The sequence below is a fragment of the Cyprinodon variegatus genome, unplaced genomic scaffold (assembly GCF_000732505.1).
Source record: "Cyprinodon variegatus isolate N-32 unplaced genomic scaffold, C_variegatus-1.0 Scaffold135, whole genome shotgun sequence".
NCBI classification, from domain to species: Eukaryota; Metazoa; Chordata; class Actinopteri; order Cyprinodontiformes; family Cyprinodontidae; genus Cyprinodon; species Cyprinodon variegatus.
In genome coordinates, this window is record NW_015150588.1 from 869081 (window position 1) to 895616 (window position 26536).

General features: G+C 38.4%; 3 protein-coding genes across 4 annotated transcripts in view; all 3 read left to right on the forward strand.

The window, feature by feature from the left end:
• The window catches only part of cdk6 (cyclin-dependent kinase 6), a 53320-nt gene extending 46560 nt beyond the window's left edge, over positions 1 to 6760 (forward strand). Inside the window, exons 6-8 of the mRNA XM_015376507.1 lie at positions 2772 to 2822; positions 2977 to 3112; positions 3223 to 6760. Of these exons, the coding sequence (XP_015231993.1) occupies positions 2772 to 2822; positions 2977 to 3112; positions 3223 to 3375 (340 nt within the window). The 3' untranslated portion in view covers positions 3376 to 6760. The remainder of the gene's footprint in view (positions 1 to 2771; positions 2823 to 2976; positions 3113 to 3222) is intronic.
• A 386-nt stretch (positions 6761 to 7146) lies between these two features.
• Positions 7147 to 16026, forward strand: fam133b (family with sequence similarity 133 member B). The gene is made up of 11 exons (XM_015376447.1): positions 7147 to 7284; positions 10122 to 10219; positions 10777 to 10855; positions 11069 to 11170; positions 11246 to 11278; positions 13600 to 13671; positions 14071 to 14169; positions 14253 to 14291; positions 14374 to 14463; positions 15218 to 15268; positions 15436 to 16026. Exons 1-11 carry the CDS (start codon positions 7261 to 7263, stop codon positions 15529 to 15531), a joined length of 783 nt encoding a protein of 260 aa, XP_015231933.1. The 5' UTR covers positions 7147 to 7260; the 3' UTR covers positions 15532 to 16026.
• A 2610-nt stretch (positions 16027 to 18636) lies between these two features.
• Positions 18637 to 20978, forward strand: LOC107085866 (granulins-like). 2 transcript variants are annotated; one of them, XM_015376477.1, is made up of 6 exons: positions 18637 to 18774; positions 18987 to 19136; positions 19227 to 19529; positions 19623 to 19796; positions 20330 to 20507; positions 20639 to 20978. In XM_015376477.1, the coding sequence occupies exons 2-5, from the start codon at positions 18987 to 18989 to the stop codon at positions 20462 to 20464; spliced, it is 762 nt and encodes a 253-aa protein (XP_015231963.1). In that variant the 5' UTR covers positions 18637 to 18774; the 3' UTR covers positions 20465 to 20507; positions 20639 to 20978. The 2 variants fall into 2 exon arrangements, with proteins under 2 accessions (XP_015231963.1, XP_015231964.1); XM_015376478.1 differs by having other exon boundaries at positions 20330 to 20467.
• Positions 20979 to 26536: the final 5558 nt, after the last annotated feature.

Genomic DNA, 26536 nt, shown 5'->3' on the forward strand with positions numbered 1-26536 from the left:
TTCCTCAAATCGAAAAGTGATGCCTTACGGTCCGGGAGAGGCCCTACATCCTTGTTGATGTTCTCACAGTTTGAGGGTCAATTGATAAACCCTGATAAAGCAAAGTCGTGTGCAGATGTGTGCACAGATCAACATGAAACAAACAAAGTTTGGTCAGATATTGTTTGCCCATTTGGTCAAAGCACACAGTGCATTTTTTTTTCTGAAACACCCACACTGCATTACTGTCTTAATTCCCACCAGACAGATTGACTTACTCACGTGCAAACATGTGCACACATTCCAGAGGTGGTCTCAGTGGAATGTGGGACAGTGCCGAACTGGCACTAAAGGAAGCGTGACTCAGCTGCCCGTCCCAAAACTCGTGTCAGCCCTTCGACAGTACCACTCATACATCTGTGTGCGAATGTGCTATGCACTGCAAGTAGACCTAGTGCCAACATTCAAGGTTGCATTGCACAGACTATGTATATGTGATTAACTGAAAATTTACAGTTTTATCAAGCTTCTGGCTATGCGTATGTCAGCGGTCAATCTTAGATGAGTTATTCCCAGTTGTCCCCCCCTACCACAAACCAACAAAGCACTTCAGGTTTAAAAATGGACCTCTTGGAATTATCAGCCCTACTTGTTTTGGCATGATAACTTGCTGTAGGTGATTTTCTTTTTTCTGTTGCAACTGTCAGGAACTGGTTTGGTGTGATCTGGAAATACTTATAAATGCTTTACTCAAAAGAATTTGCATGTGTTTTGTTTTGCAAAATGCAGAAGTTAAAACAAATTATTGGTACAAAAACAATAAAAGTCATCTTCCAATAATCGTAACTCAGTTTAACGGCAGTCTTGTTATTACGTTTAAAATAGACAGAGAGTCTGCTTTCATTGTGCAGTCATGGATGAAAAATATCCCGGACTTTGATCGTGTCGGAAAGTGTGGGTGTTGAGCTATGCAAGGCTTCCTGCAAGTGGAAAACACAGGGAAGTACAAGGTGGCTGGCAGGTTACTGCTGACTTCACTCAAGTGGGGGTCACTCAAACAGTCATCAGACCAGCATTTGAAGTACAGCGTGTGAAAATATTCGTAAACCATGAACTCTTCCATTAAAGCTCCAAGACTTTCAAGATCAGCACAAAGAGGCACATAATTGCAAAGCAGACTAAAAATTCTGCATGTTTTTCTAACCAAATGCCTTTAATTTTTGCTTTATGTAGTCTGATACTTGTACATAAAATTTGCACATAATCTAACTAGTAAATACAATTATCTTTACCTGTTTCCTCAGGATACCAACAGTATATATTTGAAGTTCTCAGAGGTTGTCTGAGAGCAACAGTGTTTGGAACACACTGGGCACTTCAGTTATGGTGATCTGGAAAGGATTCAGGCAAAGTCAAAGAACATCTCCCAGAGCTCTCCTCAGGAAACCTTTCAAAGTTGGAAAATATGTGTTTTGTTTTTCTCCACCTTATCAGTTGAGCATTTACCAGAGGAACAGCCAAGAGGCTGTTATGAGGTAACTTGAGGTGCTTCAGAGATGCACAGCTCAGGTGGGACCTTTTCTGGATAAGGCAATGATTAGATGCTAATAAGAGGTTTATCAACAAGTGGCAAAAAGAAAGCCTTTGTTGAATGAAAACAAACAGCCAAATGGACGTAGCAAACATGCTGAAGGTGCTTGGATGTGTTTAGATTAAAATCAAAGTTTTTGGCTGATATAAAAAAAAATACTTCTGGGAGAGAACTAGGTTTTGAATATCAGCTATAACCTTTTTTTTATGGTACAACATGGTGGTGGAAGCATCATGCTGTGGGGATGTTTTCCATTTGCGTGGAGAGGGAGATTGGTCTGTGTTGATGGGAGGATTGGGGGAAGCTAAGAACAGGACAAACCTGGATATGGAGGAAAAACTGTTGGAGGTTGCAGACGGTTGACCTTCAGGTTTTCATCGGGCACTACTTTATGTTTTTTTTTCCTATTAAACACAAACATTTATTAAGATATAGAAGTTTGTAGGTGTAACATAAAATAGTGTGGAAAATTTCAGTTTATATGACAGTTTTGCAAGGCGCTGTATATGCTTTAAGTTGGGGGCTTGGTGTAGATTTACCATTATTATTTAGAAGACTGTATACCTTGATGTTTATTTCTTATCTTAAATTTTCCACAAAAAAAAAGGCATGAGGTATAAAAGTTATTAAAGCCTCTCTTCTTCCTTTCTTCTCAGACGAACTTGAACAGGAACGTCTCTTTCAGGTTCCTCTTCCTCTGCTACAGTAATCCAACTTTTCCTCCACATTAATTTCAGTCCCACTCGCCTGCTCACACTGACGGAGCAGGCAGCCAAAGCTGACGGGCATAGGAGCCAAAGAGGCTTTTTCTATCCTATGAGGCGACTTGTAGGCCTGTGTTGATGACTACTGGAATTTGTGCGAGTGCCAGGCCCGAGCCATGACCGCCCACGGGTATCAGGAAGATTGCCCAAAGCCACAGGAACCACCAGCAGTCCTGCTACTGCTCCCCTCCTTCTTTTCATCCTGGTTCCCTCCTTCCTGTCTTTAGTGGTCTTACCAGCACTGCTCCACAGTCCTGACAAAATGTGGACTTCAAAGGTTCACATCAGGCTCTCACATTCCTACTGCCCCAAGTAAAAAGCCTGTATATTCACCTAAAGCAGGGAGACGAACATTAAAACTGGTGTCTGCAGTGAAAGTTGTTGAGATGATAGTCAAACTGATTTGTTGTTGTGTTTTTTTCTCATTTCTATCCTAGACCTCTTTTTCGAGGAAACTCCGATGTGGATCAGCTGGGAAAGATCTTTGAGTACGTACAAGTAAAAATTGTATCCAGTCTAAGCAAAAATAACTTTTGTAAGACAGGATTGTGCATTAAAGTAGTTCTAGAATCATCTTTACCTGGGATATGTTTCTGAAAAAGTAAAAGATGCTCATTGCTGATGGGCTTTATCATTTAACAGTGTTGTTGGGGTACCTTCACCTGAAGACTGGCCTGAAGAAGTGGCCTTACCTCAGAGTGCCTTCACACCCCGACCCCCAAAACCAATAGAAAACCTGGTGCCAGACATGGATGGGGAAGGACGAGCCCTGTTAATGGTTAGTATTAACATCCCTTCAAATCAATCCTTATACATTTTTGGTTGCGTGATATTCCATTCTAATCTCTTTTTTTTTTTTTTTTTTTTTATTGTTTCTTCCGTCTGTAGCAATTTCTCACCTTCAACCCCTCCAGGAGAATATCGGCCTTCGCTGCGTTGAGTCACCCCTACTTTCAAAGTGTGGACAGTCACAGCAGGAGCCTGTATGCTACACATTCAATCCCCAGCATCAAGCCCTCTATTGAGGAGAGGACTGCCTGATGGTCCTCCCTACAGTTACCCCCAAACAGTGTCTATGACAAGTATTTCTTGTACCCACCTTGTTTTATTGGGTTTATAACAACTAAAACCACACAAATTAAGCATTTTGACACTGATCAGCAGAAATCAAATGAGTCTATAACTCTAAAATGCCTCTTGATGTTGGCCCGTTAGGCTAACAGACTATATCTCTTTGCAGCACTTTCATACTGCAGTATGCATGAGTTAGTACACAAAAACTGTGATATTAATACTTTATTTTTTTATCTCCAAACAAAACAGCTAACATTGACCGGTTTAAAAGCTCACTTGTTATAGCCATTAATTTAGATTTCACGTGTCTGATGATTCTCACAGCCAACAGGGTTGACTTCAGTCTTAAGATTCATGATCAGACATTGCTTAGGGGGATTTCATGCTGGTTTGTGGGATCTAAAAATAAAAAAAAAGTAATAAATTACTGAGGAAAAACCTACATCTTTCCTGCACATTTTAAATGGGAAAACAAACAAAAAAATGCATCGGATCTTTAACCTAACCTAGCTTTGTTGATGGACCCTTTCATTATATTTTACCAGCCAGTCTTTGGTAGGAGTGTACCAGCATCCTGACCTGGCAGTACCTGCCTGTTCTACTTTTAAAAAGTTCCAAATCCTTCAAAGCTGCGAAGGCATCTTTTGGTCACAGCCTTCATTGATTATTCCTTTAAGGACTGTTTGACGATCATCACAAAACATTTCATTTCCTGTCAGACAAGTCAATCTTTTGTAGATGTGAATGTATCCTTGGACTTACTGTGATGCCTAGAGACAAAACCCTCATCATCAGCTTCTAGGTCAATTTATACCAGTTTTCAACTAAAACACATCCAGTTTTAGTAAAGTTCCTTCATATTTACCTACATTAATAGTGACTGTTTTCACTTTACAACATAATAGCACACGTCCTTTAGACCTTTCTTTTTACTTAGACTTCTTTTCAGTTAGATTCATTCACTATGCTGTAACTTCTCCTCAATATAAGGCTTTAACAAAGAATATTAATAAAAATTAAACCTGGAAACCTAAACTTCCTTACATTTAATGTTGCTGGGGAAAATTCTCAGTCATTCCAAAAAAAAGTAAAAAAAAAAACAAAAAAAACAGTGCACTGGACTTTGTTTCCAAGTTTGAAAATTTAATGTTCGATCTGAATCAAACCAAACCAAATCTTAAAACTGAATTAAAAAACTTAATTTAGGGCCGTTCACATTTATGATGCAAGATTATTGCAGCTTTTTTACTTTTTAATTCTCTGTTAAATGGTTTTTTGAATTGTAAAGATTAATATCCTGCTTGATTGCAAAACATTATTTATTAGGGGCTTTGAAAGAAACTGTTTTCTTGTGATTTCAGTGTCAAAAAGCTTAATTGGTTGTAGTTTGATGTAGTATATAAACTTAAAATATACTGAAATGATGGGAGGGAAATACTTTTTATGATCACGTACAACACTCCTGAAAGTACTCAAAAAAAAAAAAACAAGATGGTGAAAAGGGAGATTGTGCCCTTGAACCATGCACAAAAGCTGCCATCCCAAGAACCAGTGGATCACAATTGCTGCTTATAGGATGTGAATTGTTGCCTAATGCAAACATAGGCCTGCATCATAGATGGACTTCTAGATTAGTGGACGGACAAATTATGGAGGCTGAAGCTTTGTCATGACCAGTGTTTAGACTTTTTTAGACTCCCCCCCCTGTTTTGAGGAGCAGACAGGGTCTGAATTGGACAGCGTGGATCTCACCTGCTTTTATGCTCACTGTGGAAATGTGTGGAGGGACGAACAACAGGAGCACTCTTACAAATACTCAACCCAAGCATGCTTAAGTACCTATAAAGTCACAAGGAATCACAAGCCAGCCTCTCACTGCCATGTTTCCTTTTTGTTCTGTTAACTATAAGATCGCTGCCATCGTGTGGATATCTAAAGTATCTGCAGCAAAACCAGTAGCGGGATTCTAATGGTTGCTGCAGTCTTCAAGAACTCAATGGGCTGATCATAATGGTGCTGAGACAATGAAAACTGTTCCTGCCTCTTACGCTAAGACTGTTTTTCATTTTTGAAAATAATTTTTTCTGCCATTGTGGGATTTTCTCATTGTAAAATTCACTTAATTACTATCTACATCAATGCATAAGGCACAGGCTTGACCTCTGTGGCTGAAGTCCCACCAGCACTATTCATCATGAAAACATTTGGCAAAGTGTTATCAAAAATATTTTGTATTTAATTTAAATTTTGTTGACAAGTCTTATATGCTTTTTACTGGATTTTGTTTTTCTTAATACGCTGGGCATATGATATTCTTACACCAAGTGCACCAATTCTGCACATGATTAGAGTTTGTACGTCTAAGGAATGTGTAAAAGCTAGGTATTGGTACTGTACAGTGTATTCAGCTAGGTGCAGCAACAGAAACTGTTGATAAAGTACATAGATATGTCATAAAGTGGCTAGATGTAGAGTAGGTGAAGGTCAGTGGAAAGTAGTGTGATGAGAACATTTTACTTCTTGAAATGTTGGATGGATTTCCTTTACTTTGGACTGATGATGGCAACGAATTTAACAGTAGTTTGATGAAATGATACACATTTTTATTTACAGTTTTTTTGCTTTTCACGTAATTGTGCCGTTTTATTGTTGTTCCGTTTGTTTTTTTGTTTTTATTTTTTGTAAATGAGTAAGAAAAAGGCAACTTACGCAGAGCTGTATTTTTGTATTTGAACAGTAACAATTTAACACTGGTCGGTTTGTTTTTAACAGGTAGTGCTACTAGCACACACACACAGACACACACTCATTTTTCAACTCTCTCAGGTTTTTTTCTGGATGTCCAAACCTTTTGGACACAGTTTGCACAACTCCTGGCTTACTACGTGACCACAAAACGACTTCTTCAGGTTTCCTATCAAGCTGTCTCATAATGGTGTCTTTGACTATAGTCTACTGTCAATACTATTTATCAGTTATATTACTGTAGCCATTTATGTTTGGAAGATGTTGTTTAGTTAATGAATAATAGATCTGCTTAACTAAACACTGTGCATTTTCTATATGATTGCAAGTTTTCTGGTATAAGTGCTCCATAACAAAGCTGCATAATTATAAAGTTATAATGACTTTAGAAATAGTGTTTTATAATTGAACTAATTATATTTTCAAAGACTTACAATCTTGTAATTCATTTCAATCTAATGTCAGTTGTTTTTTGTTTGTTTTTTAAGGAGCTTTACAGTTTAAGAATTATTAAATTAAGGATGGAATATTGACAGATTGACAAAATGTATGTATGGAAGCATTGGTTGGATAATATTGTCTTGCACCAGCTGAATAAAATGCAGGATTTTTCAAATGTTTGGAGTTGTCTATATATGCAGATGAATCAGATAATCACACACTTTCAATTATTGCTTCTAGTTGTAAACTTCGTTATATTTTATTGAAGGGAGCTATAGGAATGTATGCATCCTTTAGGGGGCTGCCTGCTCTCCTAAAGGAGTCGTCTTAGTTTTTCTTTTGTTTTTTTTCAGGCCAGACAAGAATATTTATTACCAGTAAAATTATGAAGTTATTACTCGGCTCAATTTTGCTTGTTTTTTTATTTGTTGTTTGTTTTTTTTTGTTTGTTTTTTTTTTTACCTCAAATGTGGAAAAAAATTGTTTGCGGAATTGTTTGCGGAATACCCTATAACGCCCACTAGGTGGCAGTAATGCATGGCTAATGATTGTGATAGCGTCGCAGTCGAAGAAGACTATAGGCACCGCTGTTAGCTTCATACTATGCAGTAGTTACCCCAATGCTACCAAAATAACACTAATGATTATTCTTATTATTGACTGGAAATGGGCAAGAGAGACAATCGAGTGGTGAGTTAACTTCAGGCTAACTGAACATACAAGTTGCATGCTCTAATATCTGTCAAATTTCTACATTAAAAAGGTTAGCTTTAGCATTAGCATTGTTGACTACGTTATGTGGCCTTTTTTTGTAAATAAGTCTAATATACTATTAATATGGCGTCGTTAAATAAAAACGGAAAGTCAAATAGAATAAACGTTAAAGGAACTTATCCAATTGATGGTATAAAGATACTAAAATTTTAAACCCAGTCTGTGCAGAAATGCTAGCTTTAGCTTCATTTCAGTGTTGTCATTCTTTTTCACACGAAAGTAATAATTGGTGTTATAGTCCGCTGTTAGTAATAGAAAGTAGCATAATAATTGTTCATTTTAGTTTTGAAAATAACTTGCCGCTACTTTAAAAATGACTTATTTCTTTAAAGAGCCTAGCGTATGAAAATTAAACAGTGAAGCATTAAATAAATACATTCCCCTTTACTTTACACATCTGTGTTCACGTGATGGATTAAGAAAGAATAAATGCATCCTAACAAACATGCCGTAAATGTAGAATATATTATGGTGCAACAGAAAATGCAGACAATCTATCATGACATAATATAAACTATGACTGCATCGGATTGAACATCCTGCACAGCAAGATGTCTGCAGACCAATCACTGTATTTATTGTAATGATAGGCTGCTGTGATAGATTAACTGGTTGTGGCAGCTGGAGCTGCTGATGTTTCTAGAAAGGTAGCCGCGTGAATGCCTGTCTAAAAATACTTCTAACCCATCTACAAAATGTTATCACAAACTTAAGTTCACTTATACATTTTATTGTCCACTGAGAAAAAATTTGTTTGAATCACCAATGATTACAAAGCAACATCAGCAGCTGCTGACTCTCACTATGGGGACTTTCCCACTGACCTTAACAAGATCAACGTGTGAAACAGAAATCACATTATTTTTAAAGTACAGGAAAGTCACTGTTACTGCGAAATTTAATTAATAATTTCAACAGACATACAAATATCCCAATCACTTCCATGTTCTATTAGTCAATCTATCATCAATCTGGAAAGATCCTGGACTGTCACCAGATCCCCATATTAAATCCATGTCATTCGCAGTATTATCATAGTGTTGGCTGCATGCATGTAGCTTTAATCATGAGACCATGACCGGCTGTTTCTGAACTGGTTTTAGCTGCACGATGTGTACATTAGGGTTGAAATTTATTTCTTTTGGAGAGCATTTTAGCTAATAAAATCAGAATCATGTTCTTACTGATACAGAAACCTTACTTTTTATGTATCCACACTTGAATTTAAATCCCAGAGTTAGCAGCTACTACTACGGCATATGTATCACATGCCACAGCTGTTTGATATCCAAGCAGAGAGGGGAAGAAATGTGTCTAGATGTGCTCTAAAAACAAAAGTGTAAAGGTTGGAATCATAGCTTCTCCACTAGATAACCAACTGCAGCATTTAGAAAAAAGGCAGTTAAGAAATCAGGAAACAATCAGATTAACTTGTGACAAACAGGGTATTTCCTGAGAGATTAGGTGGCTGCGTGTTTGCCCAATCAAAACACTCCAAATGTAAACCGGTCAGAACAAATTTTGTAATTTCTGGCCTTGGATCTATCTGTTGTGTAGAAAGAATGTGAAATGTCATAAGAAGAAGTTTTTTTTTTTATTACAAAAATGCCTCAGTGGTAGACAGGCAGCATCTAAAAGCGTCTGTCTTTTAATTCCTGACTGATGAAGTTGTGATCCATCTCAGTCTGGAAGAGTATGGCCTGTTAAACACTCCAACAACTGAGATAATGTTTAAATCCTTAAATTAGTGTTGCGAAACATTAATTTGGGAATTGTAATTGTCATTCAGTATTTCTTCATGTTGCAATTATGACACTGCCATTGTAATTATGTTCATAGAGTCACCTGTCCTATTATATTCCATTCAGTTTGTCAATGGAAGCCACATTATTGCATTTGCATCCATAGGAACTTTATATTTGGCAATTTGATCATATTTTGACTTTCTACCCTGACGTTATACTGCATGCTTCACTGGCACAGAGGGAAAAAAGAATAAGCTAACCCATCATAAAATGCTAGTCTTTTCAGACTTGCATCATAACATTATCTTGCCCTACTCCGTAAAATCAGTTAAATGCAATGTGAGAAAAGGTGCCAATGTGGCTGTGAACCTACAACCTTCAATATTCTCTATATCCTTGTGTCCTTTCTTAACGAGCTAACATTGTAGACATGTCAGATTATATCACCTGGGGCATTTTACCTGGTAACGGTTACTGAGCTGTGTGTTGGACAGCAGACCTAGATCAAATGGGGACATTTACATTTTCAGGCTCAGCTGGTAGTGCTAATTATCTTTTGCTTTCCGCAATATGAGATTTTTCTTTTCTTCCTTACCACTTCTACTTATGACAGAGTGGGGTCACCGCGTTAAGAAATGATTAGAAAGTAGGTTCTGCACCGTAGCTTTAAAAGAGTTAAAATGATAAACAATCACCCTGGAGGCTGTCTCTTTTGCTTTTGGAGCAAAGGATCGGCATTTGGCCATGTTTCCTCAAATTATACACATATCCACACAGCATATTGACTGAATCATAAATTTATTTTTATAAGTTGTTTTATCATCAAAAAGTTGATAATCCAAAAGCTCTGTTTGTTTTCCATTTCGAGGACACCTGTTTTATTTATTATTTTTTTAATCCTGTATGTGTTTGTTGCTTAATATCATTGTATAGATATTTTCTTCAGTGTTTTTAGTTATCATCCCGAACTGAACGTAATGAAATCACTTTTCCTCGGTTGTGTTCTAGGCATACATAAACCCCATTGCAGCTGCTCGATCCAGGGGGCCGGTCCAGAACTCCGGACCAACTATACAGGATTACCTAAGCAGACCTCGTCCAACATGGTGAGCTGCTAATTTCAATAAACAAGACAAACATGTTTCTAACATATATGTGCTATAATGGTACAACCCTTTTGGGTTGTTTACCAGATCTCTTATATTGACGGGGAAATCAGGTCTTTTAAAATGTCAAAATAGAAAGTGAAGTTATGGCAGCTAGGTTATTGTTCTACTTTGTGAATTGTAAATTGTTAGCAAAGTTATCTAGATTCTTCAGGCGTGCATTTAAATTGTGAGGTGTGCTAAGCTTATTTCCTGCTTATAAAAAGCCAATAAAGCACGGAGGTATAAAATGATTCTGCTTTCTGTCAGCAGAAAGCTTCTGATTATACCAAGATCTGACCTCTTATAAAAAAATAAAAAAAAAAATCTGAATATAGAGACAAAACTGAGCAGTGGAAACAAACTGCTCAGTGAATACTGTATGTCATTATTATTTTTATGAAATAAAACTTTTTTCTAAACGTTTAGGATTGTTGCTCTGACTAGATTCTATGAGTAATTTTGGATAATTGGTTGCCTTGGTAATTCGACAAACTGATTAACTGCATGTTTAACAGGGAAGAGCTGAAGGAGCAGCTGGAGAAGAAGAAGAAGGGGTCTCGAGCCCTGGCTGACTTTGAAGACAAAATGAACGAGGTAATGATGAAGTGACCACTACTGATTTCACAGAACAGCATTTAAACATTTTGGAAAAAAGCAAGCCATTGGTTTAAAATGATCATGACCAAATACTTGACAAATGAATTACGTTAAAGAGAAAAATGGCGGTCTTGATTTACATACATGTGTTAACAACACATCTACTCATATTCGGGAACTAATATTTAGTTGGTAAAATGTTGTTTGTAGAGATGGAGGAAAGAGCTGGCTAAAAACCGAGAAAAAAAGCTTGGGGACAAAGAACGGGATAAAAGATCAACGGACAGAGAGGACAAGAAAGACAAAAAAGAGGTTTGTAATCTTTTTATACATTTTTTTTGTTTAGAGATAAATTCTGTATTTACTCACTACAGTTCTCTGTTTCAGAAAAAGAAGAAAGAGAAGAAGAAGTCTAGCAGGGTGAGAAGAGACCTCCAGTGCTTTTTCGTTTCACTTTCACAACGCTCATCTTTTTACTCCTGCATGTAAAGTTTCCAAGGTCTCATTTATAAAGGATTGTGGTTTTTGACTAAAACTGTACGTGGGTCAGAAAGCTGAACATTTTTGCACTATTTAAGATATATAACACCATGTACTGACACAAAAACAAGCATTTTTTGCTTTGTAAATCACAGCTATACCTTAAAATTTCTGTACATGGCTCCACCTAACGACTCCCCACATTCAACTATAAATCCGGGTAAAAAGCCTCATAAATTAGGTAATTAAGCAAGCCAGATGACTGATTTTTTAGTTTTTTTAATGCTTAACAATGGTAACTGCAGGTAAGAAAGCGTTATTTCAGACAAAGGGATAATTTCACCAAATTATTTTGTTCCTAAAAGTTGCTTCTGGCACAGACTTAATTGTTGACTATGTTTAACACCTGGGAAATATGGAAAACCAGCACTGTATGTATCTATAAGATTTAAACTGGATGAGTTTTGACTACATTGGTTTATATTTAGATGTTTCTTTATCTCTCTATTAATCTGAGGATTATCTTGGACATTTATTTAACTGACTTCAGCTTAAAGCCACATATTGTATGATTTATGAATATCTTATCACTGACAAATATATCTAGGGCTGCAACTAACAATAATTTTTCAAATCGATGAATCTGTCGATTATTTTTCGATTAATAATCAGATAGCCAAGGGCTTCTTAAAGAAGATTTTTTACAAAATTAAACCAGGTGAAATTAAAACTTTTGCACTTGTGGAGTTCTGGAGAGTTAGTTGAAAGACAAACATTTTATTTTGATTTTAAATGCAAGATTGTGTTTTTTTTTTTTTTTTTTTTTTACAATTTTTGCATAATTGTTGCTCTTATTGGGTCACTCTGTCAGCTAAAGGCATATTTTACAGTCTCTATACTCCAGTTAATCATGAATTGATTACTGAATTAGCTGACGGTTATTTCAGTAATTGATTAATTTCATTAATTGTTACAGCCCTAAATGTATATTTTAGCTTATATATTAAGTGCTGATATTTGTGTTTCTTTACCCCTTGCTCTTTTCTACATTTCTACATTTTCTACGTGCACACTGACTTTTTTAAACCCCTGTGATGATCAGGAATGAGCGTGTCTCCAGTACAAACCAAGCTCTGCACATGGATACAAAATCGCTTTAGCCGTTTGATTCAGGTGTGAAGGAGCGAGACATCTGAAAGATGTAGGATAGTGGACCTTGAGATTTCTGTCAGGAATTCCAGACCAATTTAGAAGGTAGTCATCATCATTGGCCAGGAAACCTTAGTGATCCCTGAAAATCCGCTCCCTCCTAAAGGGCTGGTTATTCTCCTGCAGCAGCGTATCGCAGTGAGCTTGATGCAGACATTTTTGATTTATGCCCAATATTGAAGCGTGGTCTGCGCTACACGCTGTGGGTCTAGATACCGCCGAGGCGGTGAGGAAGTGGAACAAGTTTGCCCGACAATGGAGGGAAATGACGCCGAAAAAGAGCAGGTATCCGGGTGGAAAAAGGGTCCCAGCGTTCTCGCGCACCTCACTCTTCTAGCTGGTCTAACTTCACCAGTTGTTTTTGGCTATCGCGGTCATTAAAAAAAAAAACAAGCCAGCCTCCTGTCTGCCGTACTGTCTGCGGTCACCTACAATTAGGGAGAGGTGCAGCAGAGTGTCTTTAGAGGGAGCGGAGACGTCTTTTTGTTCACTGCGACACAAACGCAGACGACCTAGTTTCAAAATAGAAATTAGCCTTAACTCTCCCATTTTCATTAGCTCCAGCAGAGCTAATGCATCCATTTGTGCAGCAAAATATAGAGGCGATACTGCAGTGTTTAAATGTTTTCAGCAATCTTTTTTTAATGTTCGCCTGTGGTACGGCTCATCCTGTTGATCATCAAGGCGATGGGAGCTTATGGAGCCTTTATTAGCTTTTATTTTTATTTCTGTGCGTAGATTGTCTTATTTCCCCACCTCACCATCTGTCGGCAGTTTTTCTGACCTGCAAATTGTGTATATCTCCATATGCATGGGTCAGAGTTGACCTGAGGAGCCGGTTGTTTTCAGTGCAATTTTATTTTGTTTGTCTGTTGTTGTTTTTTTAGGGGTCCCATCATTTACTTGATTTTCAGGCCCAATTTGGCGGACACACAATCTTTATAAATGAGATCCCGCATTCTTAGAAATCAGATTTAGACTTAATGTCAGTTTTTAGCCAATTTCATTGGCTCAAATCTAATGAACCCTGCTTCTAATGTGTTTTGCTCAAGCATTCTTCATCTTCCTCCTCCTCATCGAGTTCTGATTCCTCCAGCAGTTCTTCTTCAGACTCTGAAGATGAGGTAGGTCATGTTGTAGAGATTTGGCAAAAACTGTCTAGTATAATTGTTCTATATTTTGAAGTGTAATCCTAATCTCAGTTTATGGGTTTATAATTACACCCTGATATTTTTTCATAATGACAAAGCTGGATTAGATAAAAGCATATTTTTTTAGAGTAAAATGTTTTCCTGCAGAGTCTAGAAATTCAACCCAAAGGTATGGAGAAAAAAAAAGAGTAGATTAAGAGTAGATTATAATGTTTTTGACAGATTGTAGAGTTTCATCAAATGCTGATCAGAAATCAAGCTGTTCTGACTAAACCATTTTAATGTTTTTGTTTGTCACCAATTTCATGATCACTGACACACATTGAATCACCTTCTTTTTCCTTTTTTTTTACTGAATATACGTTGACACAGGACGAAAAGAAGAGCATAAAGAAAAAACGGAAGCGGAAGAGATCCTCCGCCAAGAGACCGTCAGAAAGTTCGGATGAAGATTCGGATGCTGAGAGCAAGGTTTTTCTTTTTTATTGATGGATTCTGACTTAGCATTAAAAGACCTTCAGGCTAATCTGTCTTTTTTTTTTTTGTGTCCAAAGAGAAGGAAGCAAATCAGGGAAGACGGAGAGAAAGATAAGGTAATATAAATCTGCCCAGTTGAAAAGGTTTTATTAATTTCAAAGTTTCTAAACCAAGCAAATCTTATCTTTTCTCCCTCAGGATGAAAAGGAAGGTAAAAGGAAAAGGAAAGCTGAGAGGAGTCACAGAGACTCATCGTCAGAGTCCTCTGTTGGCTCAGATTGGGATGAGGTAATATTTACTGTCTCTCTACTGTCCTCCTGTAACTTCTTAATTTCACCGTTAGAGAAGGTCATCTGCTTAAGATGATTTTTTTTATATTAAAGTGGTTCTAAAAGCATGGTGTCAGCAATCATCAAATAAAGGCTTTTTTGCATTGTTTCAATTACTTCTACCAGATAATTTAGGCTTTATATTAATGACCTCTATGAGCCTTTTTTATGTCCAAATTGCTGTAAAAACCTTTATGATGTAGATTTTGTTAGAGTGGCTATAGAGAAGCACCATATAGAAAAACAGCCTTACATGACGGAAATCACGTACGCCAGTCGGAAAAAGGCCTAAAATATCTTTTAAAGGATTAGACCAGACAATGTCTGTTCAGTTTGGTAATTAAAGTGGTTTTTGACCTCTTTTTGTGACCACAAGCTATTTTATAGCAGCAGGTATGCTGGTCAGATGTTCACTGCCATAAAACCCCTGCTCAGCAATGAGGTTACATTTTTTGGTCTTAATGAAGCAAAAATGGATCAAAACAAAATAACATGGAGATTTCAGTTCCACATTCGTAGCTTAGTACAACCTAAATCGTTTTAATTATTATTATATCCTAATTATTATATATTAGCATTAATACGTGGGTATTTTGTTTAACAAACTTCCTCTAAGACGAAGCTGTTCCTGTCAGTATGAATTAAGAAATACTAATGATTCTAATTTCTTTGAAGATGTGTTGAATGTCTCAACTTTAATTCCTTGTTTACAGGCTGAAGCCAAGAAGAAAAAGAGAAGTAGTGAGGAGAGGGAGAGATTCGCTGTGAGTAATTTCTTTTTTCCCAAATTTCACAAGCACAATGTTTGTCATCATGATCACAATGCATTGGGGATGAAAACAAGCCATTTTGCAAGAAATAAAAAAGTTGACAACTTTATTTGAGATGTGGCTGAGTGGTTTTATATTGTCGCTATTATTTGGTGTCTTAGGTGAAATCCAAGAAGAAGAGGAAAAAGAAGCACAAGAAGCACGGCAGAAAGAAGAAAAAGAAGGCCACGTCTCAGTCGGACTCTGAGCTTGACTGAAAACCGTTTCTTTGAAGCGCTACATTTTTTTTCCCCTTCACACTTCATCAGTGTCTTTTGCCTTTGATGATGAAAAACATTTTCTCATGCAGCTGCGTCTATCTGGATTGAACGAGATGAGGGAAATGCTGGTACATCAATGGTCCTTCCCAGCAATGCTTTTTCATAGATTAAGATTCCCTCACCAACAGGACTGCACTGCTTTTCCTTTTTTGTATTTATCCCATGCATCTGACACCAAGTCAGTGTGCTTTTCGCCCTGACTTCATACCTCACATCTCCCAGCGCTACACGAGGCTGCTCTGCCAGTGCCTGTGTCATGCATGTAGACACTGATGTCTCGCCAGCCTCACATTGAAGTTGGATCTGTTATAGGATGTTAGCCACACAGGTGATAGTAAACTCCACAGATTGTTTTGTTCAACGAGGTGTTACATTGCAGCGTAAATGTATAAATTACAGGAATTCAATAAAAGTGTTGTTTTAGCTTTTTTTGACTACTTTGTTTTGAACTTGATTCTTGTTGTATGAAGTGTGATGGTAAATGCATCCAGAAAGTATTCACAGTGCCGTACTTCTCCCACATTTAGTTTTGCAACAGCCTGACTCCAAATGGTATTAAATTAGTATCTTGCCTTAAAATTCTGCACACAAATCACCAGTATGACAATGTGAAGCTACTTTTTTTTAATTTTTTTTTTAGATGGAGGCAAATGTATTGAAAATTGCAAATTAAGAAACCATTTTTCAGGCATTCACAGTCTTTTGCCAAAAACTGAGCAGAGGTCACTATTGTTTCCATTGATCATTCTTGTGATGTTTCTAGAGCTTACATGGAGTCCACCTCTTCATTTGGCTGCACCTGATTATCAGCAGTACACACCTGTCTATGTGAGGACCAATAGCTTACAGTGCAGGGGTTGGATTCAGTCAGGATTAAGACACAGGTCTGGATAAGATATGGAAATATTCCTGCTGCTTTGAAGGTCCAAATAAACTCTACACCAGGGGTGTCAAACTGGTTCCAGAAAGGGCCTTGTGGCTGCAGGTTTTCTTTCCAACCAAGCAATAGCACACCAGACTCCAGTCATCTCATTAGGCCATCATATTCAGATTGGACTCACTTGGTGAGATGACTGGAGTGTGGCGTGCTATTGCTTGGTTGGAAAGAAAACCTGCAGCCACACGGCCCTTTCTGGAACCAGTTTGACACCCCTGCTCTACACTTTACACTTCCATCATGTGTAAAGCGAAGAAGCACCAGGACTCTTCTTAGAGTTGGCTGCTCTAAGAAGGAGAGAAGGGGAGGTGACCAAGAAACCCGTGGCCACTCATGCACAGCCCCAGGGTTCCTCTGTGGAACCGTCCAGAAGGAAAACAATCTGCGGCGATCCATCAATTAGGCCTCTATGATAGATTTCCAGATGAAAGCTTCTCTTCAATAAAAACCACATGACTGCCCATCTGGAGTTTGCTCAAATACACCTGGAGGACTCACCATGAGAAGCAACGTTCTCTAATGTGAAGAGACAGAGATTGAACTCTTTGGTGTTAATGCCAGGTGTCACGGCTCCCCACCAGGACAATACCACCTGTACAGTACAGCATGGTGGTGGCAGCATTATTCTGTTTTTTTTTTTTTTTTTTTTCAGCATAAGGAACTGGCTAACAGGCTGCGATGGAGGGAACTAGAAAGAATAGAATTAAACTTTATTGTCATTACACTGTCACAAGTACAAAGCAACGGAATGCAGTTTGTTTCTATCCTGAAGTGCTATACAGGATATAAATATATTTATTGACAAGTGTACAGAGACTATGTATGTATGTATGAACTATAAATGGTATATATAAGCAGAGTAATTTTAAGAGGCTATAAAATAAATATGGAAGTTATATAAAGATTATACAGGAAAGTCAGGATATAGATTTTATGTAAATTAGAGTGGTTATAATATAGGATAAATAATGACAGAGGTTGTATGTGTGTGGGGGGGAAACAGAAATGTGAATACTACAAAGTATTGAGAAAGTGTGGACATCCATAGCACTTTTGACCTCAAAGTCAATGACTCAAAACGCAGCCAAGACTTCAAAGGAGTTGATCAGAACCACTTTGTAAATGTCCTGGATTGGCCATGCCAGAGTCCAGACAGGAATCCAATGAAACATCTGTGGGATACCTGAAGATACCTGCAGACGACTGTGATCCAACCTGATGCAGGACCAATATGTAATAATGTTGCAATATATCTTTTTTTTCCAAAACATTTTTTAAAAGCGAGAAGGGTGTTTAAACCATTTGAAATAAGAGTCTCAAATATCCAGGCTAAGTTAAAGATAAACAACATTCATTTCCAAGGATGTACAAGTACAGCTTAAATTATTAGGAAATTATAAAAAGGTTTAATAACTCTATCAGTAATTGAAATAAGGAAAAACATTGTGCAGATATTGAAATGTTTCAAGTTTTGTTTAACTTATGTCTATTTCTTTGTTACATTACACTTAATTACATTTTTAAAAAGTGATCAATTTTATGATTTTAATAATTATGGGTTACAGATCATGAAAAATAAAAGTTCAGTCTAAGGAAATTAGGGTATCACATAAGGTCAATGAGAAAAGATATAAACAGTGAAATGTGTGAGGATGGGTAATTGCTTTTAACGTTATTCTGAAATACAAGTTAATTTTTAATTTAGGTTATCTTTGTTTGATATTAAACATGTTTAAGAGAAAAAAAAATTGTAGCAGCAAAAATACTTTTCATTTTGCTGTCACTTGAACTTATAGGTTGCAAAAAGGTAAAATTAAAGATAGGGTATAGTGCTAATTAAATGTAACAAAAAAACGACTTGTAAAAAAAAAATGTTTAATATAATTGACGTATTAGATGAGGCTAAAAAGCCAGCATTTAGTTTGCTGTGGCCTTTACCATCCAAGTTTAACAACCTTGGTCACTTGTTTGGAAGTGTCTCTCTAAGTCTTGTGACTGGAGCAATGTGATGTGCCAAAGGTCAATACGAGCTCATAAAAACACGTATGCTCCTCGGGATCGTTGGTGTGTGTTTGTGTGTGCGGGAGTTCTCCTTCCAATGATTACTAAGCTTTTCTGAGTGACTAATAAAACACACTTTCTGCTTCCTTGCCATGTTTGAATGGGAGTGTCCTGTGTTGGTTATAAAGAGTGAGGTACCGATATCGTGATGAGAAGCTGTTGGATCACTGGACGCATAGAAGGTAAGAATCCAGAGAATCTTAAGGATTTTGTTTTACTTTGACATTTTTCAGCTGACTAAGCTACTTTTTCCTGGACTGTTGGCATTAACATTAGAAAGAAATAACAGAAGAATTAAAAACTTCTTATTTATGATGTTAAAACTGATTTAGGAAGTGTATAATACCTGCTTCTGGCCATGCCTGGAAGATAACTTTAACCTGCTCTTTGTCAGATGCTGAAGATCACAGTGTGGCTGTGTGTCGGAGTGTTTCTATGGGGCTCTGCATCTTGCAACATCAGATGCCCTGATGGAAGCTTATGTCCTGATTCATCAACATGCTGCCAGACTCCTCAGGGATACGGCTGCTGTCCGTATTTAAAGGTAAATCGCATACCTCCAACCATTGGCACATTTAAACCACTGGCTCCAGGGGATTCTTATGTGTGTGTTTTTTTGTGTATATGTCTAAAGGCAGTGTGTTGTGCTGACCTGGCCCACTGCTGTCCCTGGGGATATCGCTGTGATTTGGTCATACAGATGTGCGTGAAAGAAAACCAGCCATGGATTAGAATACCGATGGTGAAGAAAGATGCTGCAGAGGCGCCAAGCAACCCTGAGGTGTCTCTGACCCCCTTAACGGAAGTTGAAACCAACAATGTGCCCGACCAGCAAAAGAGTACAGTTGTCTATTGTGACAACTATTATTATTGTCCTGATGGTACTACTTGCTGTAGACATCCAAAGGGGGCCTGGTTCTGCTGTCCATACTCTCCTGTGAGTAGATCTGCAAGCTGATGTCCTATTGGTCTCTTAGGAAGTGCAAAGAAATCAGTAAAACAAGCACAATCTCTGTATGTTACCTCGTAGGGAAGATGTTGCCTGGATGGCTACCACTGTTGTCCGTACGGGTATGACTGTGATCTCACTTACACTCACTGCGTCAGGGAAGGCCTGAAGTATCCCTTCATCCACAAACAAGCTCTGACTTCCATTCCTGCCTCTCTCCACTCAGCACCTGAGGACAAAAGCAGCGTGCAGGAGGTAAGATTGGGCCCACTTTCTTTATCTAAATGTGAAATAGTCAGAGGCCTTGAACTTTGTCAGCTTAAAAACCAGAAGCTTCACTCAACATGGGCTCCCTGGGGTGAAACATGGTAGTGGGCATACATGGTATGGGGGTATCACCTGTGAACAGGCTTTTATTATTATTATTTGCAAAAGCTCATTCATGTCTAATTGTTCCATCACTTTAAAAGTTTAGTTATAAATGTGACAAAAATATGTATTTCTATTGTTTTGAAAGTCATGAAACTCTAGTTGTGGTTTATTTCATACTCACCCAAAGCAAACTAGTATAAATACTTTAAGTCACATTTTTTTTAGGCTGAATATATAGGCAGCATATATAAAGGCAGTTTAGTTGTTCCTTATCCCATTAATCTATTTTGTGATAAAAATGAATTTTAAGATGAATATATTTAAAAGCTCTTGGATCATATGAAAAAAACTGATGCTAAAATATGCACATAAGAGCTGAAATAAATCCTTATTTATTTTTTTTCTTATTTCTACAGACAGTCTTCGCAGCGCTAACAGAAAGCATCTCCGATGAACAGGGAGTTATTCGCTGTGACGATAGATTTTACTGTCCAACCGGCTCAAGTTGTTGTAAGGGACCCAACGCCGAGTGGAACTGCTGTGCCAACTAACTGGTACGTTCTGCTCATCTGCTCACTTGTTAAGGAGTTATAGGTAAATATCAGCTGTAGTAATGTCATGATGTGAATTTTAATGTGCTGCATAAGCTGTGGTTCAGTAAAAGTTCATTAGAATGTATTCCCTTCCCAGAAATAAAACTAAATGAATTCTCTTTATGATTTCAGGTTGTAATTTTCAGGTGGCCAGGACTGCTTTGAGTACGGATCCTCCTCGCCTTTCAAAATGCTGAAAAATTAATGGAGAACACCCACAATAAAAATATCAACCATAATTTTCTTTTTTTTCCAGACCTGCTTTCATCTGTATTCAATATTATTTTCACTGGATAAGATTTGTCTCAGTTATTTTGTAAATGATGGGCTCCAGACCACATGGGATTATCATGACATGTTATCCACCTCCCGTACATTATTCCAAGTGAATGTTTGGTTCCAAGAAACAATAAGCAACAACTTAGACATCTATCCAACATTATAGTATTCTGACATTATGAGTGTTTACAGACTAGGAAATGACAAAATAAAGAATTGTCTTTCCATACACCTTCAGACTCCAGGGATTTGTTCGGGTTTTAGTGCACGTTTAATAAACCCACATGGGTCTGAGCTTTTCCAGTTCTTTGTATCACCAGGATATCATTGCTGCAGTAAATGGAAGCAGCTGAAAGTTCTACAGTCAATCTGTGCTTATTGCTTGGTTAGATTTATGTTGCAACTCAGTACAAGAAATTGTGTTGCACTTGAAACAAGAGATCTGGAGTGAGAGAACACTGGAGTTTATTAGCTTTAGTGTTAGACTAGTGTTCTTTTGACAACAGAGGCCAGATGGCAAAATATTTATCTCCATTTTATGACTTCAAACTGCAAAGAAACATGGTAGAAACTGTACATCACTGTCCTACTGGTTACCGGTAAATAAAGTGGGTTTTGTAGGCAAAAACAACCTCTGAAAGATCCGACTGCAAAGTATAAAAGAGAGCACACCATGACTCACGAAGATTTAACCAGACTGCAGAAATATAGCTGTCAAAATCTGCTTCAAAGGGAGTATAACTCCACCTAATCTCTACAAGTTAGACGACAGTTTTCTCACAACAATGTTTCATGTTTGCACCTTAATTCCCATCTAGCTCACATGGAAGGAAGCTCACAATACTGACACACTAATTTATTGTTTATTTGCTTTAAACAATAAGAAAAGGCAAAGAGCTATGCATCAGCTTTAAAATATTGTGTAAAGGTGTAACCTTGGACAATTCACAGCACACCCACACGGCTTTGATTTAGATTGCAATACTTTTTCTTGGATCACTGCTTTACTTCTGCTATTTAGGTATTTTCACGTCGCTATCAATTCTCTGGATTCTCTAAAACAGAGTTGGCTTAGTGATCTTCCACTAAATGGGAAAAGCTCAGTTACGCTCTGAGCTGTCAGTCTTTTGCCCCACCTTGTGTAATTATTATTATTAAAAATTGCACATCAGCTCACCCAAGCACATACAAGACGCCATTGCCTCACCCTTTTGCTTCATTTACACAGATTTGTCTGAACAATAGATGTCTCTGCTCAGAGATATTAATAATAATACATACTTTACATATGTATTGAAACTTTATAGTGAATTTAAACATTAATATTTATTAAACATGCCCCAAATTGTTTGTAAAGTTTGCAGATAGCTTCTTGCTTTTGTGAGTTTTATTTCTGCAGCTTGACAGAATATTACATTGCAGTATTATTTAAGTTTTTAAAATTAAATATATTATCTGTTAATTCAAGCTTTTTCCAGTTCAGGCATCTGGTTAAAATAGAGTTGATTTTATACAAGCAGCCCATTGAGAGAGTAATCCACACATATATTACCAAAATGGCCTGGAATTATACTTATAGCGCCTTTTCAAGTCTGGGAACTCCAAAGTTCACATTCACCCATTCATGCATACACTGATTGTGACAAGTTGCATTGTAGCCACAGCTGCACTGAGGCTCACTGCCAGACAGTAGGCAATGCAGGTGAAGTGTCTTGCCCAAGGACATGGTGGTAGAGAGAGCGGGAGCCCAAACCGGCAACCCTCCAGGTGCAGGGCAAACTGCATTGGACACCACTGTTGCCTGGAATATTGGGATGTACTTTTTGTAGGCTCATTGCTTTATCCATGATTTTTCTCCAGACAGTGAAAAATGCTCCAGCTAACCTTTCTACTTTTTATTTTCTCTGTCTGCCTCGCTTTGTACCTCAAAGTACAGATCCAGCATGTAAACTGACACTGTTTTTATTTTTAACCATCTCCATCAAAACATCCTGAAATTCTCTAGTTCTGATATGTAAGCTGAAGTCCTCCTGAACCAGAAGTAGAGGACTTTCAACTCAGCAGAGATTTCAGCAGGTGCTCCAAAGGGAGGATGGGGGCGGCAAATAAATGATTGGAGGAAGGTGGAGAAGCAGCTGGTGCAAAATAACGTCAGGGATGTGTAGTAAGGTCTCAAGAACATCTCCGGCTTTGGACAGAGGACCAGCAGGGCTGCAGATGGTGACACCAAGTCTGCGGATGAGTTACACAGGTTTTTCACCTGGTTAGACTCCCTCTACACTGCTCCCCTCTCTGCACTCACCTCTTCACACATCTCCAACCCCCAGTCCCCCAGAGACCTTCCCTCCTCCCCGCAGCAACTCTCACCAATCCCTGACCCATCCACACCTTCAATCCTCCCCACAGAGACGCCCATCAACTCCATCCCCCTCCATCTCCCTCTCCTCAAGGCCTGCTTTCCTCCCTCCTCATGGTCACTTCAATGCAGATGAGAGGCTAGCTGATAAGGCTGAAACAGAGGAAAGCCTCAGGACTGGATGGCATCCCCCCAAGGCTGCTAAAGATCTATGCAGACGAGCTCAGCTACATCTACAACCTGAGCCTCAGCCTGGGGTTGGTCCCCACCCTATGGAAGACTTCCTATGTGGTACCTGTTCCCAAAACACTGCATGCGAAGGAACCGGCTCACTTTACACCAGTCACCCTGACCTCCCATCTGATGATGACCATGGAGCGCTTCTTCCTCACACATCTCCGCACCGTGGTGAGCCCCACCCTGGACCCACTGCAGTTTGTCTTCTGGCCCAACATCATAGTAGAGTAGAGGGAGCATTATCTCCCTGCTGTAGTGGTGTTCACTCACCTGGAGACCACCGGGAGCGCAGTGAGAGTGATGTTCTGTGACTTCTCCAGTGCTTTCAACACCATCAGACGGGTGAGGAGGAAGCTGGAGGACCCTGGAGTGGACAACTATCTGGCTGCCTGGACCATCAACTACCTCACTGACCGCCCTCAGTACATGCGGCTGCACGACTGTCATTCAGAAGTGGCAGTCTGCAGCACTGAGGTCCCCCAGGGCACCGTGCTGTCTCCATTTCTCTATACCTCAGAGTTAACCTACAATACGGACAGCTGCCACCTCCAGAAGTTCTCCCATGACTCCGCAATTGTGGGCTGTACGTCTGAGGGGAACGAGCTTTAGTACCAGTTGGTCATCATGGACTTTGTGGACTGGTGTGAGAACAACCACCTGTGTTTAAAGACCAGTAAGACCAAAGAGATGGTGATCGATTTCAGGAACATCTAGGGGCAGGACATAGAAACAGGGGAGAGTTTCAAACACCTGGATGTTCACGTCAACAACAAACTGGACTGGACTCATAAGATGGACACCCTGTACAAGAAGGGCCAGAGCCGTCTCCACATCCTGAGGAGGCTGGGGTCCTTTGGAGTGAGCCGACCCCTGCTTAAAACTTTCTATGATAGTGGCCTCAGGCCTCCTCTACGCTGCTGACTGCTGGGCCCCAGGCAGCACAGAGCAGGACAGAAAGCGACTGAAAAAACTGGTGAGGAGGGCCACTTCTGTCCTGGGTTCGGTGGAGGAAATGGCAGAGAGGAGGGTGCTGTCCAAGCTTACATCCATGGAAAACACCTTTCACCCCCTGCACCAGGCTGTAGAAGAGCTGAGCAGCTCCTTTAGTAACAGATTTTTACACCCAGTGCACTAACGCAGTTGTTCGTGCACTAAAATCTGCAATTACTTATACTATTTAACCAGAAACCAGACTTTACCTGCCACTACTTTAATGCACATAAGATACTGTACATATAAGTCACCTTAAAGCTCTCCTTCTTTATTTTTTACCGTCCACTGTAAATATCTGGATGCACTGTATATACTTCATACTTCTCTTCCTCTTTTGTGCAACTTCTGTTTGTTTATAAGAGCCCATGTCGCAAGTGAATTTTCCATTGTGAGATGAAAAAAGTTCTATTCTTTTCTATTCTGGTAGATTTGAAATCTGGCAATATCGCCAAGTTAAAAAACTCTGGGTCTCCTGTCTGATACACTGTGGCAGTTGTGTGATTTAAAAAATAAAACGTCAAAAACTTGAAAACAAAGGAAACTTTCACCACCTGTCCATACAGTGGTCTCACTGAGACTAAATGGGGCTTAGTAGACAGACTTTTCTACTTGCAAACAATCAGCCTGATTCCTTCAATACTTCCCCTGATGGCAGGGCTTCAGGAGCTCTCAGAGATTTTCCATCACAATCTTAAGATGTTTTCGTATGGCTTTCATTTTTGTTTGTTTTTCCATGTTCTAACCATCCTTATGAAGTCTGTTGTTATTTTTGCCTGTTCAGCTCACTTCAGTGCTCTTATTTATTTGACTTTATCCATGTTGGTCTTTTTCTTGACATTAAGCTCTCTAGTTTTACTGCTTTATGTTCAGTCTCCCTTCCTCTTGTATAGGATCAAGGCCATTCAGTCTACCTCACTTAGTTCTAACTGATGCCTCCCTGCTTCTCTTGCTACTTTGGCCATTTCTCCATTCCACCAGCTGGAAAACACTGGCTCAATACAACTAAAGTTAAACCATATAATTACATGAATAATTTTTTTTTAGATTTATAAAACACTGCACATAATGGAAAATATACACCAAACAGGACATATCTACACTGCTAGAGTGCTGCAGATCAAGACCCAGGCGAACAGGGACCTTATGCAGGGACTGGTAAGCTGCCACTCATCTGTGGCAGTAAGGTAGATCTGAAACAGAGAAAGATCTCTGTCTGAGAACAGCTTGTAGTGGCAAGCGGCCTTAACTACCATAACTGCTGTTAATCTTTGATACAGAAAGGCAAATGCTAGCTTCTTAGTAAAAATAACAATTTTACTTTAAACTGTTTTTTTATGTCTCTTTCCTTTGATTCATAAGATTTATATCCATTTGGGTCAAAGTTGCCAGTCTGTCTTTAAACAAGACATTGGCAAAAAAAACAAAAAACTTTAAAGTTTATTTCCCTTCAGCAGTTGGAATAAAAGCATACAATGTAAACGTTAGAGGTTGTATATGTTCAGGACTTCCTGAACCATAAAAATTCCAGTATTGTAAAACAATCCAGTCAGTCATGTTATCAAGAGCGGTTTAAGCCTGAGACTTCCTCTTTCTGTAATATTGTTTGGACATTTATTCCACAAACTGAACTCAAAAAGAAGAAGAAACAGGAGAAGCAGTAAAGAGAAATTTATTCTAAGCAATTCACTTGGTTCCTTCGCAAAACAACTATAATTAGAGGATCCTATTAATTAGAGGGTCTGGCCATGATGTGTTTTGCAGAGAAATTACACAGATTACAATCTTTATTTTTTTCTTCAATGTAACATCTGATATGACAAGAATTCAATTTTAAAAAATCAAGTTTTTACCAATGACTTATTCATTTGTAGTTTTAGCTGTTTTTTGTTGTTGTTTTGTTTTTTAAGATAACAGAGGATAGGAAAAATACCCATATTTTAATATATATATTCTAACAGTTTAATTTTATTTTTTGCATTTTAAATTTGAACTTATACTAAATTTTTTAGGCATTTGAGACATAATGTATATTCAGTGTTTGCATTTCTTTTGCAGGTTCAAATGTTCCACAGATCCTGATGGTTTCAGTTTACAGTGAAGCAAAACAGGGCATGTCTCACCAGAAAGTGAAAGTATGAGCTTCCACGATGAACTGGAAAAGCCTG